The 18,456-nt window shown below is 39.0% G+C and overlaps 1 protein-coding gene and 1 long non-coding RNA gene across 4 annotated transcripts in view; both read left to right on the top strand.

Moving 5' to 3' along the window:
- The window catches only part of POT1 (protection of telomeres 1), a 79,163-nt gene extending 76,580 nt beyond the window's left edge, over nucleotides 1-2,583 (top strand). For all 3 annotated transcript variants that reach the window (XM_067746896.1, XM_067746894.1, XM_067746897.1), the window contains one exon: nucleotides 1,418-2,583. In XM_067746896.1, coding sequence (XP_067602997.1) covers nucleotides 1,418-1,530 — 113 coding nt within the window. In that variant the 3' untranslated portion in view covers nucleotides 1,531-2,583. The remainder of the gene's footprint in view (nucleotides 1-1,417) is intronic.
- A 4,900-nt stretch (nucleotides 2,584-7,483) lies between these two features.
- LOC137229260 (uncharacterized) overlaps nucleotides 7,484-18,456 on the top strand; it is a 33,663-nt gene continuing 22,690 nt past the window's right edge. Inside the window, exons 1-2 of the long non-coding RNA XR_010945611.1 lie at nucleotides 7,484-8,283; nucleotides 16,901-17,091. This is a non-coding gene — a long non-coding RNA (uncharacterized lncRNA). The remainder of the gene's footprint in view (nucleotides 8,284-16,900; nucleotides 17,092-18,456) is intronic.

The following is an 18,456-nucleotide window of genomic DNA, read 5'->3' as shown; positions in this document are numbered from 1 at the left end:
TATAAAAAACTCATTTAGCCTGTTTAATTCATTGATAAATTGTCTATTCAATATTAACTAGTTTCAGATTTTACAAGTTTTTATATTACTGAATATTTTTGTCAGCTTTAGTTGTTTTCTGTGTAACATTTGATTCATCAACCAGTCTTCAGGTCAAATTGTATTGATTACACCTACTGCCACTGATTTTTCCTTTTGTGGCCATTATTTCTCTTTGCATTGAAACTTGCAGATCTAAGTCATTTTAAGATAACTTGACTTCTAACAATTTTTCATCAGTAACAAATTTTACCACCTGCAGATCTAACTGTTGTCAGTTTAACGTTTATAGGTTATTTTAAGTCAGGTTTTATTTTCCCCTGGTCAGTGTTTGCATTTTATAACAATTCCAAAAAGATAGTTTTTGTACATCCATAACTAAGTCTAACTTACATACTTTTATATGATGTCAGCTTTTATTTTTGTTGGCTGCTTGGATTCTTTTGGATAAATTTCTGCAAATAAAACTGCCATATCGGGGCTTCCCTGGTGGCGCAGTGGTTGAGAGTCCGCCTGCCGATGCAGGGAACACGAGTTCGTGCCCTGGTCCGGGAGGATCCCACATGCCGCGGAGTGGCTGGGCCCGTGAGCCATGGCCGCTGAGCCTGTGTGTCCGGAGCCTGTGCTCCGCAGCGGGAGAGGCCACAACAGTGAGAGGCCCGCGTACCGCAAAAAAAAAAAAAAAAAAAAAACTGCCATATGAAAAAGCATAGGCCTGATAGGCTTTTGCTACATATGGCCAGATTGCTTTTCAAGAGCATTTTACCTGTTTATGGTTCTACCAGCAGTGTAGGAGAGTGCCTGTCTTGCTTGACCCTTGCCAATAGTGAGGACTATATTAAATGTCTTTCAAATTCAAACTTCAAGAAATGTTAACAGACTGTTCGAGAAGTTATAAACAGATTTACTGTGGTCATGACCAAAGCTTGGCTGCCAACATTGCCTGGACACAACACCTGGTACCTGACGGGAATTTCAACTAGACAGATATAAGGGCGACCTGGTTTCTTTGCAGTCAACCAAGAAAAACAAAACGGGCAGATCAGTAAGTGATAAGCAGAAAAAAAAGAATAAAAGTTGGGAATGACGTAGATTACTACCTTTGCTATCAAATATTTTGAAAAACCCCACATTTAATGACTTTTTCCTGTTGTTGGGGAAAAATTCAAATTAGTCAGAATTGCTACAAAACAATAACATGAATCCAGTGTGTATTTGGAAGAGCAGATAATGGTAAATGTGGTGAGTGTATTTATTTACTTTTCAAGCTAAATTAAATATGTTGATTTTACTAGCTAAGCATTATGCTTAGATACATATTTCAGAGTTATCTGTTTAGTTTTGATGGTTAAATAGCATTTCTTTTTTTGATTTGTAGATGCATATCCATGGTTGGAATGCTTCATCAAGTCATATAATGTCACAAGTGGAGCGGAGCAGCAAATTTGCTATCAGATTTTTGACACCACAGTTGCAGAAGATCTTATCTAATTTTGACATTCAACTTACCATAGGTAAAATGCTATAATTTTGGAAGACATGACTATTTTCTATGCGATTGCTATAAAAGACATAAGAGATTTTAGCTCTGTAGTTTTCCATTTTAACCAGTATTTAAAAATTTTTTGACAGATAGGCATTGTGTTATCCTAATGCCCTCTTATAAGTTAAAAATGTTCCTGTTGCTCAAAATATTCAGTATGATGGCTGTGAGGGATATAAAAGAGAGACATCGAATAAATAAGGACTGTGTTTTCATTTACTCTTTACTCTCCTCCTTTCGGAGAAGCTATTTTGTTACCCTACCCTAGAAGTCACTCTCCCTATTGGTTTTTCCGTGTATCAGCCACTGATTTCTCTGCCATCCATCATGCCTGGTTGAGCTGCTTTTTCTGCCCTGATTTTTATATCAGCAATTTGGATGATTTTAGCATGTATATGGGATTAGGAAATGTCCTTACCTTAAATCTTCCACTCTTACTGAGCACAAGGATTTGATCTGTTTTGTTTTCATCCAAAGGGATCTGCTTGAACAAGTACTCTTGAAGAAGTGCTTGTCTGAGTGAGCTACAGTGTGCTTGAAAAGAGTGATTTGCTTTAAGTGGAAGTAGCAGAATTGCTTTCTTTGGGTGCTGACTTTGACCAATTGAGGATAAATCCATTTTTTCAGACCTGAATTATGTGCTTTGATTGCTTGTTTCTCTACATGATATTAGAAGTTATTCCATTCCTCCTCAACCTAATCAAGTGGTCAGATCTGCAATGTTAGTGACTTAGGTATGTTACCCTTTTTGTTAGGGTCTTATGTAAAATATACTTAAATTTCAGGTTGAACATTGAATGAGAAATTAACTCAGTATGATAGTCTGCTTTTTACCTGATGATATTTGTCAAATTTAAAATCATGAATATTCAGTTTTATACAAATGCTTCTGTATATTTATATATATGTAAAGATTTATGTATGTTATTTCCTGAAGACTGAGAGATACAGATCTGCCTAGTTCAATATTAGTGAAGAATAAATAAATGTACACATTTCAACTGTTTCGTTTATTTGCCCTATGTTGAGCTGAGGCATGATTTGAGGTGAAGAATCAAAGCAAGTGTGTCAATATAGCAGATATTTAGGACTGTCTACACACCAGGTACAATACTAAGTAAGCGCTTAACATGTATTTTAGTTTCAAAACAACCCATCATCCTGATAAGAAAACTAAGGTTTCACTGATAAGCTGACTTGACCGAATGCATACAATTATTAAATGCCAGTCAGTACTTGAATTCAGGTAGTCTCTGCTCAGGGGCTGCACTGTTAGCCACTTCAGGCCTCTGGAGCAAAAGCTGGTACGGGGTTTTCTGCAAGTGAATTCTCCCTTAAATATCTGAAGTAATATCACAGATAGAACCAAAAGGCTTTTCACACCTTACTGGCCAAAAGGATTGAATATCTGATTTTCTCTGCTCACAATAATTCTAAATTCGAATTCCTGAGTATATTAGCGCATCTCCAGACCTAACTACCCATCTGCCCCATCGCTGAATTATCAGCTTGTTCAAGACAATGAAAGAGACCGATGCTGCTGTTTTGGAGATGTACACTCTTGGTTCAAAACATATTCAAGGAAAAACTTTTAAGAAATGTTTTAAGAAAATTTTGGTATTGGTGGTATGCTAGGGACACAAAAGTGAGAGAGGCATTTTCACTTCCTTCGGGAAGCACCCAGTCTAGGAGAGTAAGGGTCAGAGGTGCAGGGAGTGCCACACGTGTCAGCCTGTGCTGTCTGCCAGTTAATAAAGTAAAACTATGAATTTTCACGATTTCTCTTTACCTTTTGTTTTGTTTAGTAAACCCCTACATTGTCATCATTTTTGTTTTTAACTTTTCAGTTTTGAACAAGAAGCGTTTGTCAGCCCCTAGTGTTTATCCAGTGGTGATATATGTGCCTTACCCTAATCGGGAACCCAAGTGTAAGGGGAGTTCCATTTCTGTAGCAACAACTAGATGATAGTTCATCCTGCCCAATTTTGAGCCCTGTCCCCTTTGTAGTCTGTGAATATTGGTAGAATCTTCCTGTCAGATTTTAAATTACACAAATTTAAGAATGTAGTCTGTGTACAGCTTCTTCCTCAGTCTCCAGTCTCCGCAGCATCCGTTGTTTCAGACACTACTGGATTCTCTTGAGGCGCCCATGCTGTTCTGTATGAGGAAGAGAGTGCATGTCTTAGAAAATCTGAGGCAGCCGATTCCTCTTTATCTAGATGTGATAATGAAAAGTGCTCACAGGCTCTTTCTGTGGCCACCTCATACTGCTTTATTTGAGGGAACTACACCTGCCGAGAAGGAGTGCATCATTCCCCATTTCGTTTTACCCTGATCATGTTGCACATTGGGTGTTGTTTCTAAATAAATAGAGAAAGGCCAGTGTTGATGGAACAGAAGGAGCTGAATACATCTTTGAGTACCTGGGAAAGCAGTCTCCACACAATACTGGCTGCCCGGTTTTCAAAGCTGTAGATCCTGTACCCAAGCTACTTGCACACACAGGAATGGGCCAAAATCTTTCTCCTGCCTGTTCCCCAGCTGACTGTTCTTTTGTTTCTGAAGTCAAAGCATGCATTTGTCACTAATTGTGACTCTCAATCCAGCCAATCTCTTCTATACTCTGTGGAAGCTTTCATTGATATCTGGGGAAAATGCTACATTCTTCTGATTATTTTCAGTATTTTGAATTTTGACCATGCATTTCATCAAGTTTTGTTTTCATCTAGAATTTTTTTTTAATGAAAGTGATATGTACTTGTAAGAATTTGAAACAGCATAAAGTATATAAGGTTGAACTAATTCGTGCTTTAACTAGTACCCCAGAGGAAACCACTTTTAACAATTTGGTGTATAATTTTCCAGACTGTTTTCCCAGAGAACATGTAAGTATGTGAATATATATATATTTTTTAAATAGCATTATGCTATGAATATATTTTGCAACTTGCCTCTGTCACTTCGTAGAGTGGATTTTGGTTCTTTATGTCAGTACACATAGAGAAACTTGTTTGTAATCATTCAGCATAAGTCCCTTTTTAGTGGGGAATTCTCCTATCATTTCATTTTCTATTTTTATAGTGGTTTGGGGTCTAAGTGTTCTTCTTATGCCAATTTTGGAATTTCATATTTTTATAGAATGTATACTGTTGTTGACTTTATTACCTTATAGTTATTCATAATATTATTTTTATTACCCAGTTTGTATTTTATCTGGTGTATTTTCCCTTTAAATAAATCTGGAGCCCCTGAGACCTGGTTTCACTATATCTCCTGGAGTTTTCCAAGTGATCGGAATTTTGAAAGTCTGTCCAGACTTCCTAATACAGGTTAGGACGCTGCCGTGACATAGCTGTCTTGAAATATTCTTTTATGCTTTAAAGAACTCATTGTGAAAAGAATTATGTTAATATAAAAAAGGAAAACGCCTCCTGTAGTGCTTTTCATTAGGAAATTCAGGTTCTATGAACGATACGATGAGTCACACTCAAGTTCTAGAACATCATTTTAGGTGAAATAAAAAAACTTCTTCCTCTGCTGGTCCCTCAGTGTCTCCGGATAGTGGCAAAGCCTCCCACCCACTCTAGAAAGAGGGGAACTAGACAGCTTGTAAAATCTGGGCAGAGTGATCTTTCTTCTCTTCCCTCGGGTACTTGGAAATAGTATCGGAACTCACCAGCGTGCTCAGGTATGTGAGATCATATCTTTTGGCAGTCAGGAAATGAATCAGTAGCCCTGTGTATTATTTTTCCCTGCAGTGTTGTGATTTAAGCTGTTAGAAAGTTTGAGATCACTTAGGCTTTCAGAGCGATGATCATCTTACATGGAGATTAATGGCCCTTCCATTCAGGGCTGCATTTGACGGGTAGAGAACTATTAGGCATCAATTACAATGATAAGGATAATGCATCAGTGTCCTGATGCTCCCTCAGATGTGCTGATTGGTGCAACGTGGATAGTTCAGAGACGCCTCTGCTATTTTTAGACCATAACAACATTCTGATGAATGTCTGTTTTTTTCCCCTTGAAATCTAGGCCACAAAGTCACATTTGTATTTATGTGTATGTGTGTGTGTGTGCGTTTGTTCTCTGCTTTGAGTTCACTTTGCAGGGCACTATGTTGGAATTTACCTGACAACCTCGTCCACAACTGCCAAAGAAAGACATTTGCAACTTGTGTGAGAGTTTCTTTTATTTCATCTATTCACAATACTTTGAAGATGTGGAGCATGTGTTTATTGAAGCCTTATCTCTATTAATAAAATATTCCATCAAATATTGTTGCAGTTTCTAAACAGGTACCTTTTCATATACAACCCTGAAGCCCTGGTATGTACCTTTATTATTTTTTTTCCTGTACCTTCAGAATGATTTTTCCCTTCTGTGAAATATGAACTTCCAGATAAAAGCCGATTTGTCTTTACATATAACTCCATTCCTCAGCAGATTTTTGTCCTCCCTTAGAGGGCAAAGTCCTTCTAGATTTTCTCTTGCCAAGTTTAGCTACCTCATAAATGATTTTCTGTCCCAAGCTGCCATTAGAGTTCATAGGAAAGGTAACATTTAAAAATCACAATTGTTGGAGTCAGATGAAAATATTGCTTGTGATAGATAGGCATGGTTGTGGTTTTATGGGGTTGGATAGGAAGTCCTATGTGCTTATTCCCCATTAGATGGGGTTCTGGAATGATAAACTTGCCCTTAAATTTTGGAATCATTAACAAATATTTCTGCACAATGATCAAAGCTTAAATAGAGGTTAAGATAAAGAATACAGAGTACAGAATAGGCACTTAAAAGTCAGCTCATACATTCATTTATAATTCATACTATGTCTATCCAGAAAGAGTTGGATGTGGTTTATAATAAAAGACGGACATGGGACACAACCTTTAGAATTAGGGCAAGAAGACAGGAGCTAAATAAAGAGAAGAGCAATTCCTAACCTATGGGCTACTACAGGTTTTGAACAATACTTCTACATGAAGATGCAACAGGTTACATAGTTCTTATTAAATAACAAGAATGATGTTATTAGATACAAACCTTTTATTAGTCTCTATTTTAAGACAAGGTGGATTTTTTAAAAATGTGAAACAACAAGTTTTGAATTAATAGTACTTGAAACTTGATCCAAAATGGTGAGAGAGGTAAGCTCTGCAAATGGAAGAAATAAAGCAGGGAATTTCCCATTGGCTATCCACCTTTTGGCTTTTATATGAGGCACTTTTTTTGATTTGTTTTGTTATTAGTGATTAAAGTGTTTCAAATACCTGTGCATATTCAAGAATTATTAGAAGCATTAATGAATTACCACAGGAGAAAAAAAAATCAATTCCCTTCAGATGCAAATATCAGTGAGAAAATGAGCTCTTTTTACCTTTTTCTTTTCTAGTTGCAGGTAATGAAATAAAAGAGATGTCTTGTATTCAATGTTTCATGTCAGGAAGAATACGGGTTTTAATGAATCTCAGTCCTTAGGAAGATAATATGCTCCAGTATTTCACCTTCAGTGGTCCAGGGAAGGTATTGCTTTAGTCATAAGTAAAACAAACTTCACACTGGTGCCCAACTGGGAATTTGCTGGGAGAGTATTTTACCTACACCAGATTTACTAAGCACTAACTGCCCAAACATGAGATCTACTCATCTTGATTCCTCTCTTTCATTAACAGCCCACAGCCAATCCACTTGAAAAATCATCATAGATCGCTCTTTAAAGTTCATCCAGAATCTGACTACTACTTAGCACCTCCTCTGCTACCATGCTGGCCATGCAACCATCTTCTGCCTTGACTACAGCCATATCTCCCCAACTGGCCTTTCTGTTTCCACAATTTCTGCACATGGAATATTCTGCATACAGCAGCCGGACTGATTGATTGAAACGTAAGGCCAATACCATCATTTCCCAGTGCTCTCTAATGTCACCCAGTGAGCTTACCATGGCCTTCACCGCCCAACACGAGCCATTTCCTTACTACCTCTCTGACATATTTTACTATTACATTTTTCTTCCCACTCCTCTCCACTGGTCCCCTTGTTTGCGTACCAGGCAGTCTCTCCCTTCATGGACTTTGTAACTTGATGTTGTTACTTTAGTCTGGACATTGTTGAACTCTTCCAGGTTCCTTGTTTCCCACCTCCCCCCCCCGCCCCCCCGATCCTCTGTAACATATAAGGTTAGGCCTTCCTAACCTTATGGGAAGGCCTCCCCTGATCATGTAAAGACCACTCTACCCCATCATGCTTCATTCCCACCCCTGACTTAATTTTCTCTATTGCACTTATCCATCTGACATCGTTTTACTATTTCATACTGTTTCGCTTTCCTAAAGAAAAATGAGCTCCTTAGAAACAGGGAGTTTTATTTGTTCACTGCTATTTACCCAGTGCCTAGAAGTTCCTGGCATATAATAGTTGCTTGGTAATATTCCTAGAACCAACAAAGTATTTGAGACTCAAAATCTGACAATACTAGAATTTATTAGCACCTAAAGTGATACTAGCATTTAAAGGGATTTCTGGCACGCAGAAATTTGCATTTAAAAATAAAACCTAGGGACCTTCAAGATGGCAGAGGAGTACGATGTGGAGATCAACTTCCTCCCCATAAATACATCAAAAATACATCTACATGTGGAACAACTCCTACAGAACACCTACTGAACGCTGGCAGAAGACCTCAGACCTCCCAAAAGGTAAGAAACTCCCCACGTACCTGGGTAGGGCAAAAGAAAAAAAGAAAAAACAGAGACAAAAGAATAGAGACGGGACCTGTACCAGTGGGAGGGAGCTGTGAAGGAGGAAAGGTTTCCACACACTAGGAAGCCCCTTCGCGGGCGGAGACTGCGGAGGGCGGAGCGGAGAAGCTTCAGAGCCATGGAAGAGAGCGCAGCAGCGGGGGTGCGGGGGGCAAAGTGAAGAGATTCCCGCACAGAGGATCGGTGCCGACCGGCACTCACCAGCCCGAGAGGCTTGTCTGCTCCCCCGCCGGGGCGGGCAGGGATGGGAGCTGAGGCTCTGGCTTCGGTCGGATCGCAGGGAGAGGACTGGTGTTGGCAGCGTGAACACAGCCTGCAGCGGGTTAGTGCGCCACGGCTAGCCGGGAGGGAGTCCGGGAAAAGTCTGGACTTGCCCAAGAGGCAAGAGACCATTGTTTTGGGTGCACAAGGAGAGTGGATTCCTTCCCTGTGTGGCCACAGAAGGCAGAGCACCAACTAAATGAGCTCCAGAGACGGCGTGAGCCATGGCTACCAGTGCGGACCCCAGAGACGGGCATGAGACGTAGGCTAAGGCTGCTGCTGCTGCCACCAAGAAGCCTGTGTGCGAGCACAGGTCACTATCCACACCCCCCTTCCGGGAGCCTGTGCAGCCCGCCACTGCCAGGGTCCCGGGATCCAGGGACAACTTCCCCAGGAGAATGCACGGCGCACCTCAGGCTGGTGCAACGTCACGCCAGCCTCTGCCTCCTCAGACTTGCCCTGCATCCATACCCCTCCCTCTCTACGGCCTGAGTGAGCCAGAGCCCCCGAATCAGCTGCTCCTTTAACCCCGTCCTGTCTGAGAGAAGAACAGATGCCCTCCAGTGACCTACACGCAGAGGCGGGGCCAAAACCAAAGCTGAGCCCCGGGAGCTGTGAGAACAAAAAAGAGAAAGGGAAATCTCTCCCAGCAGCCTCAGGAGCAGCGGATTAAAGCTCCACAATCACCTTGATGTACCCTGCATCTGTGGAATACCTGAATAGACAATGAATCATCCCAAATTGAGGAGGGGGACTTTGGGAGCAACTGTAGACTTGGGGTTTGCTTTCTGCATCTAATTTGTTTCTGGTTTTATGTGTATCTTAGTTTAATATTTAGTGCTTATTATCATTGGTGGATTTGTTTATTGGTTTGGTTGCTCTCTTCCTTTTTTTTTAATGTATATGTAAATATATATTTTCTCCTTTTTCTCTTTTTGTGAGTGTGTATGTGTTTGCTTCTTTGTGTGATTTTGTCTGTATAGGTTTGCTTTTACCATTTGTCCTAGGGTTCTGTCTGTTTGTTTTTTTTGTTTTTGTTTTTTTCTTCCTTTCCTTCTGAGCTGTGTGGCTGGCAGGGTCTGGGTGCTCCAGCCCGCTGTCAGGCCTGAGCATCCAGGGGGGGAGGGCCGAGTCCAGGACACTGGACCACCAGAGACCTCCCCGCCCCACGTAACATCAATTGGCGACAGCTCTCCCAGAGATCTCCATCTCAACACTAAGACCCAGCTCCACCCAACAGCAAGCTCCAGTGCTGGACGCCCCATGCCAAACAACTAGCAAGACAGGAACACAATCCCACCCATTCGCAGAGAGGCTACCTAAAGTCATCCTAAGTTCACAGACATCCCAAAACACCACTGGATGTGGGCCTGCCCACGGAAAGGACAAGATCCAGCCCCACCCACCAGAACACAAGCACTAGTCCCCCCAACCAGGAAGCCTACACAACCCACTGAACCAACCTTACCCACTGGGGGCAGACACCGAAAATAATGGGAACTATGAACCTGCAGCCTTCAAAAAAGAGACCCCAAACACAGTAAGTTAAACAAAATGAGAAAACAGAGAAATATGCAGCAGATAAAGGAGCAAGGTGAAAACCCACCAGACCAAACAAATGAAGAGGAAATAGGCAGTCTACCTGAAAAAGAATTCATAATAATGATAGTAAGGATGATCCAAAATCTTGGAAATAGAATGGAGACAATACAAGAAACGTTTAACAAGGACCTAGAAGAACTAAAGAGTAAACAAACAATGATGAACAACACAATAAATGAAATTGAAAATTCTCTAGAAGGAATCAATAGCAGAATAACAGAGGCAGAAGAATGGACAAGTGACCTGGAAGATAAAATAGTGGAAGTGACTGCCGCAGAGCAGAATAAAGTAAGAAGAATGAAAAGAATTGAGGACAGTCTCAAAGACCTCTGGGACAACGTTAAATGCACTAACATTCGAATTATAGGGGACCCAGAAGGAGAAGAGAAAAAGAAAGGGACTGAGAAAATATTTGAAGAGATGTTAAAATAAATGAATAAATTAAAACCTAGGTAACTTTGATGCAGATTGAACAAAGATTCTATGGGTCTGAAGCTCAGTAATTTACATTTTTAGCAGTCTCCCCAGGTGATACGTTTCAGGTAAAAGATTCAGAACCATTATTTTAGAAATTATTTAGAGTTTGAAGTCTGTATCTGCTTGCTTCATTTAATTTAACTGCCTGGTCTTGAAAGCATTTGATTTGAAGCACCTTGAACTAGAATCTGAGCCAGTCTGTGGTTCTTGGCCTTGGCTTCGTATTATAATCACCTGGGAGGGAGCTTTAGCAGCATTGGATCCTTGGGCTCTTGCTCTGGACTGCATGAATTCAACCCCTGTCTACACCCCCAAACTAGTTGTTTGACCTTAGGCAAATTGGTTAGCCTCACATGAAAACTGGGAATAGTAATAGTGCCCACTTCAGAAAACCATGGGGAAGTGGAAGGGTAGGGCAGAGTGGATTAAATGAAATAATATATGTAAAACATTTAGAATTTGGCACATAGGAAATCCTCATAAAGGATTAGATATGATTACTAAGCTTTGGTGACAAAAACCAGTCTTTATTGCTATTCTCTTAGAAACAAGATTTGAAATTTATTTATCCTTCTATTTTGGATTCCTTAACATCCAAGCAAGCTCTGCTGCTGTGGTGCCAAGGGAAACAGCTACACACTTGGGGTCACTCCAGACCCAGTCTAGTGAAGCTGTTACAAAAACGGGAATGGAATGGAGTGAATATCATTGGACCAATTGACCAAAGAATCCTCTCCTAAGAGGATTATCTTGGATAGTTTTATTATTTCATCTCATTTTCTCAATATCTCATTTTTATTGTGAAAAATACGAGAAACAAAGAAACGTAAGATAAACAACAGTCATTATGGGTCTGTAGGGCTGACTTTTATTTTTAAGTAGAGGGATAGCTTGACTAAGTGACAAGAGGAGGAATCTGAACGTCCAAGTGTGCAATCACTGAGAAAGTTGGAAATATTTTTTCTGATTAAAATCCACAACTCTGAAACAATGGTGGAAAAGGAAGAAACAATTGTATGTAAATTTTATGGAGAATTTTTTTGCATTGTAGTCAGTTTATAGAAGTCTCTTCAGTTTCTGCATTTGAGTCACTTAAAACTAAAATACAAATAAAGGTACGGATTTCCCAATGCTTATATCATTCAGAAGTAGTTATATTTAATAAGTTATTCACTAGCCATTAGTTGTTCAGAGAGTCATCAAGGAAATTTTTTCTTAATATTGGATAGGATCTAATTTTGGAATGGGCTTATATGACTCCACATACCTGTCTCTTCTTCATGTAACAGCAATTTGAACAAAGAATAATGATGTAATACACTACTAATGTGTCCCTATGGTTTTATTAAATCTAAATGTAAATCAAAATGCATGTTTTATACCAGTGTATTTGGTGAGATATTTTAAATGCTTACTTTATGGTTCCACAGACTAAAACTGACACCTATTTGAAAGCACTGAATTTTCAGTATTGAATGTGCAAAGTACTTCCTACTCTAAGGTCACAAAACAAGTATGTGATACACATCATAATTTATCTACCTCAGAAAATAAGCTTTGGTTCTTATAGAGAGGACACACATTAGGTACTTAAAATTTACTGAAACCTGGCTTCCATGTATCCCTCAGTCTTTCTGACACAACACTTGCTTATTGTAAGATAGTGATAAAACCGGTCTTTCAGAACCAGACCATACCTGCAGTATCACGGCAGAGGGGGTTAAACCCCATGGCACAATTCAGTTACTTCCCTTATGAGGGAAGCCAACACTGCAAATATTCATAACACGATTTCCCTAGATCCACTCTAAATAGATCAATGTTCTTTTGGAAAGTTAAAATCCACTTCATACTGGCCGTAATCATTGGCTCTTTACCAGAAATTCCTCTCTGCCAAAAGAATACCTAGTGAGAGGTTGAACCTCTCTTGGAAGAGCTTCAGTTCTTTGTTGCAAGGCCTTAGACCTTCAGAAAATGCAAATAAGTGTAGAAAGAAGGTAACATTTTGTTGTTATGAATATTTAAAATCAGTATAAAGTCTGGGACTTCCCTGGCAGTCCAGTGGTTAAGACTCCACGCTTCCACTGCAGGGGGCACGGGTTCGATCCCTGGTTGGGGTACTAAGATCCTACATGTCGCACGACGCAGCCAAAAAAAAAAAAACAAATTAGTATAAAATCTTCAGTGATGTTTTATTGGAAATAGAGGACTGTGCAGGGTTCCCAGGTACAGAAGTAAGAAGCCCACATCTGGGGAGGGCCCCTCACAGACTGCAGTGGGGTGGCACCAGCCTCTAAGAAGTTTGGAAGAAGAGGCAGAACTAGAAGATGAAGTTGCTAACCCTGCATCCCCCCTACTGGAAGTCAGCAAACTGGATATCCAGTCCCTGCCTTCACACTAATTCACTTAATCTTGTCAGGCTCTTAACTTCTCTGGACTGTCATCTATAGACCATCTGTTGCCAAGTTTTCACCACTGATTAGTTTGAAAAGGTTATACCGGGCTTCCCTGGTGGCGCAGTGGTTGAGAGTCCGCCTGCCGATGCAGGGGACGTGGGTTCGTGCCCCGGTCTGGGGGGATCCCACATGCCGCGGAGCAGCTGGGCCGGTGAGCCATGGCCGCTGAGCCTGCGCGTCCGGAGCCTGTGCTCCACAACGGGAGAGGCCACAACAGTGAGAGGTCCGCGTACTGCAAAAAAAAAAAAAAAAAGAAAAGGTTATACCTGTGAAATTTCACCTATTAAATAAGAATTTGTTTCTCATTTTTATTTATTGAAAACAACAGTTAATAAGTGGTTTTGGTCTGATTAATATAATTAGTGCTGTCTAACTAAATTCATATAATCCTAAGCAAAAGGAAGGAGTCAGTGCAGATTTCTCATGAGTAACTGTCCAACGTTTTAAGCTTTTTGAAAAGTTGAAAATGGTTTAGAACCCCACTTTCTACTCATTGCTCCTTTAAAGTCCTCTAATAGTTCAGAAGTCCAGATGCTAAAGCAGTGAACCGGGATGATCTTTAAAATCCCTCCCATTTTAAATCCACATTTCTTGGATTTAATGAATCTTGGTTTCAGTTTTGCCAGAGACACTTCTGTTGTATTCAGCTATTGTTAGCTGCCCTGAAATAGGGCTTTGCTCTACCCAGTAACAAATGTCTTACACTATCTAACTAAAAGGCTTAACTTAATGAGCATTTGCAATGGAAAGAGGGAAGGAAACAATAGAGGGCTGCCTGTCAGACATCATTTAAGAACCAACAAACCCTAAAGCAGCCTAACGAAAAAGTAAATAGAACCCCAAAATACTATCACCAGTTCAGATTCATCACTGACCTTTATTCGTTTCACAATTCCTTTCCTGTTGGGTTTCTTTCCTCTTCCAAGATAAGAATTCCTCTTTGGCATCTGAAAGATCTTTCTTGGAGAACTGTAGATTATCTGTGTTCATTTCAGTGTTTTCAGAAAAAGGAAAATTAATTACTGAGATCCTTCTTCATCTGAATGGAGTTTTTGTACTATTAATTTCAATCTGTAACAAGTTGAGCACTAGTGTTCTGGCAAACCAAAATGGAATCATTAATATTCTTTAATTCTTGGCAGTTCATTCAGGAAATAGGTGATATTTTAAATGGAAATTTACAGACTTAAAGAAATAATAATGTACATTCAAATAACCCTTCACAAATTATAATGCATGTCCATGGAGTATAGATGGTAATATTGATTTGTCCTGGATTCTCTTATGTCCCCGCTCCAACCTTGCAGTAATAATTGATTTGATCTTCCCTATTTGTAGAGAGAACTCACAAATACGTTTCCATGTATGTGGTATGAATTAAATAGATAAAGGGATAAATATGATTTTACAACGTTTATTTAGTGTCTACCTCTCTCCAGGTTATTCTACGTTTATGAACTATGAAAAATTGAGAATGACAATAGCGTCCCAAAAATACTATTTAGGAAAAGTGGGAACAACCATGGTGCCCCAGAATACTAATTAGATAAATTATAAGTCATACCCCCAAATTGTAATATAATGCAGCCCTCAAATAACATTTTCAGAAGAATATTTAAGAACCTTCTTATATTTACTGTTACAGGTAAAAAGAAAGGCGTATGCTAACAATCTGACCCCATTTCAGTATGTGTGTCTGTGCATTTATTCAGTGAGCACATTTCATGAGCCTTTACTTTGTTCAGAGCACTGTGATGAAAACTGGCAATACAGCTCTCAACAAAACAGCCCCTTCCCTCAAAATCATACACATGCCAACAATTACAGGTAGAACAAACCAGAATGCTAACAGTTTGGGATTTTTTTTGAACCTGTCTACACTTTTCAGAATCCCATGAAGATCATGTATTGACTCATATTTGGACTAAAGCATAAACTCATTTTTGTAACTTTAATCATTTTATGCTTAGATGAGGAGAAATTCCAGCAGAAAGAAAGCAGTCTCATTACATCATAGCAGTTATAATAGTCTTCACATGTTGCTACTCTCTAGAATAAGAAGGAAAACTAATAAAAAGAGCATACTGGACTTCCCTGGTGGCGCAGTTGTTAAGAATCCGCCTGCAAATGCAGGGGACACGGGTTCGAGCCCTGGTCCGGGAAGATCCCACATGCCGTGGAGCAACTAAGCCCGTGTGCCACAACTACTGAGCCTGCGCTCTAGAGCCTGCGAACCACCACTGCTGAGCCCACGTGCCACAACTACTGAAGCCTGTGCTCTAGAGCCTGCGTGCCACAGCTACTGAGACCACGTGCCACAACTACTAAAGCCCACGCACCTAGAGCCCATGCTCTGCAACAAGAGAAGCCACTGCAATGAGAAGTCCGCACACTGCAACAAAAAGTAGCCCCCACTCGTCGCAACTAGAGAAAGCCCGAGTACAGCAACGAAGACCCAACGCAGCCAAAAAAAAGAAGAAAGATCATACAATTTTCTGGTCTTTTCATTTTGCAACTAAGAGAGGCTTTCTTTAAAAATTGTCATATGTCTCCAGGGAGAATTGATACAAAAAAGGAAGAACAATACTATATTATTAATGCTTTGGCTATTCAAAATTTGTATAAAATCACTTAATTTAACATCTCAATAAAGTAGAACACCACATATGGTCTGTCATTTTTAATTATGATAAAAAATCTCATTTAATGGTCTCACTAGTTTATCAATTTATAATTATTATTGGAAAAACTTTTTTGATTCCACTAGGTTTCTAGATGTAATGCATAATTCAAAAAAAGCCTTGCTGATTTTAAGTTAACATCATGTAAAATAAGTCTTCTACATTTTGCATAAGCTTCACATTAAGCCATGTTCATTATTTCTTTTGTCCTTGATGAGAAGTTTAATTTTTGTTAGGACTTTGTAGATAAATATACGTTCAAATTAATATTAAAAGATTTGACAGGAGCTTTTTAAGTTGTGAATTAGGCCATGATTTCAATGATTAAATTTTGCTACACCCTTAAATAGATACCAAAATCATGCAACAGAGAAAATAACAGTAAACTTTAAATAACCAAGGAAATTCACACTTCTGCTGGCAGTAGACCATTTAAGCCTTATTCATAAAATTAAGGTAATTAATACATTTCATTGTCTTCACTTGAGTGATTTTGAATTTGATGGGCAGAAAATAATCCATTTGATAGATCTTTTCCGCAGTACTCAAAATTTTCTATTTCACCCACTTTGAGCAAATACGGTTTGTGTCCTTTGGATTTGATTATTCCTCCATCAGAAATTCATTTGCAACTGCTTTCCAAAAGGAGAAAGGGATGAATTTGGGGATTGTGAATGCTAAAGAAACTTATTGCACATATTACAAATACGTGCTTTCAACTTCAACAGCTTAAAATGTTGACTTTGTATCAGAAACATAACATTCAAGTCTTGAATATGAGGCAGAATGTCAGAATACTGACTGGTTTTTCTATGTAGCCACTATCCACATCTCTTTAAAGATTTTTTTATCTCAAATATGAGTAAAAATATCAGAAGTTCTATGAGATCAATCTTGCATTAAATCCAAACCAAATTGTCCTTGTTCTTGTCCTGTCTTATCCTGATAGAACAAATAAGCTAAAAAAAATTGTGTCTATTGGAAAGCCAATATCTGTCTAAAAGTTAAAAATCATGAATGAATTTAGATGGGTTTAGAAACGTTTGATCTCACACTTTTTGGTTCTTTTTTTTGCAGTACGCGGGCCTCTCACTGTTGTGGCCTCTCCCGTTGCGGAGTACAGGCTCTGGACGCGCAGGCTCAGCGGCCATGGCTCACGGGCCTAGCCGCTCCGCGGCATGTGGGATCTTCCCGGAACGGGGCACGAACCCGTGTCCCCTGCATCGGCAGGCGGACACTCAACCACTGCGCCACCAGGGAAGCCCTAGGTGAGTCTTTTGTCCATTCATTTAACATATATGCATGAATCTGCCATGTAACAATAATAATACATAATCCACTGTGATTATCAAGAACAAATTGAATAACTCTGTATACGTGAGATTCTGAACAAGAATGGAAATATCCAGTGAGCCAGGAATGTTCTTGTAACTGAGAAAAGTCAGCTAGACTCAAATGTCTTAGTGGTTTTGGGATTAATTTAGCATGTGATCTACCACGAACAACTGCGTCCTTGGACTACATTTTTTTTTCAAGTTCAGGTATAAATATATTTGCCATCTTCTGAAGTACTACCTGTCTTCTGTAGTGAACTTTTATAAGAACTAAAGAAGAAGCTTTTGTGAAGTTTACCAGGGTATTTGCCTTTTATAAAATTATTGCAAAGCATTTTCATTAAAGTCAGCAGAAAACTCAAGATCTTAGAAATCTTCATTTTCTGATCTCAAATGCAAATACATTTGGCTTTTAAATTTTCTCCATAATTTAAATCAAAATAACAAAGATTATTCACAATTTTGTCCTAAATACCAGTACAAAACAGCAAAATAAATATTTCATAGATGTGTACCATTATATAAGGAAAAAATTTTGTTGAGAAAATTGGTTTGTTTGAAATAGATTTTATTTCAAATAAGCAGAGACAGAGATAGCCTAGTACAGTTTGATAGTTGTCCATAGGCTCTTCAATCATTCTTTTTTAAATCTAGTTTTATTAAGATGTAATTGACATATAACATTGTGTAAGTTTAAGGCATACCATGTGTTGATTTGATACACTTATATATTGCAAAATGATTACCACTATAGTGTTAGCTAAAACCTCTGCCACATCAAATAATTACTCTTTATATATTTCTCACCATACTTAACAATTGGTGAGACTTCTCTTCACTCCCTTAATATATTTATTTTGGAGCTCTGATTATTTCCATTTTACATTCTCTTCTTTGATTACCTTTTCTTAGAAATGAGAGATTATGTGATTAAAATGAATCAGGTTAAAATTCTGTGTGAGAAACTGCATTGTATCATCTTTTCCAATACTTATTCATTGTTTAGGTGTGAAAGTCCTCAGGTCTTTGTACTTGAAGTGGGTATCTGTAACAGAGGGAAACATTAATAAAGAAATCAGTTGAAACGTGCAATTTTTTGTCTTGTTTTCTCATATTTATTACAAAAGTGAGAAAGATGCATGCATGTGATACAAGGGAGTGGTCTCAACTCTTCTTATTACCTCACAAATACAAAAAATGTCACTAATACTCTACAGGCAATAGAGACTGAAATTTATGGATGTTTTCAGGTGCCAAAATGATTTTGAAATGTCAGATACTAGTAATCCTATATCTTCC

This window comes from Pseudorca crassidens, chromosome 8, assembly GCF_039906515.1.
Source record: "Pseudorca crassidens isolate mPseCra1 chromosome 8, mPseCra1.hap1, whole genome shotgun sequence".
NCBI classification, from domain to species: domain Eukaryota; kingdom Metazoa; phylum Chordata; class Mammalia; order Artiodactyla; family Delphinidae; genus Pseudorca; species Pseudorca crassidens.
This window is presented reverse-complemented; position numbering and strand designations above follow the sequence as displayed.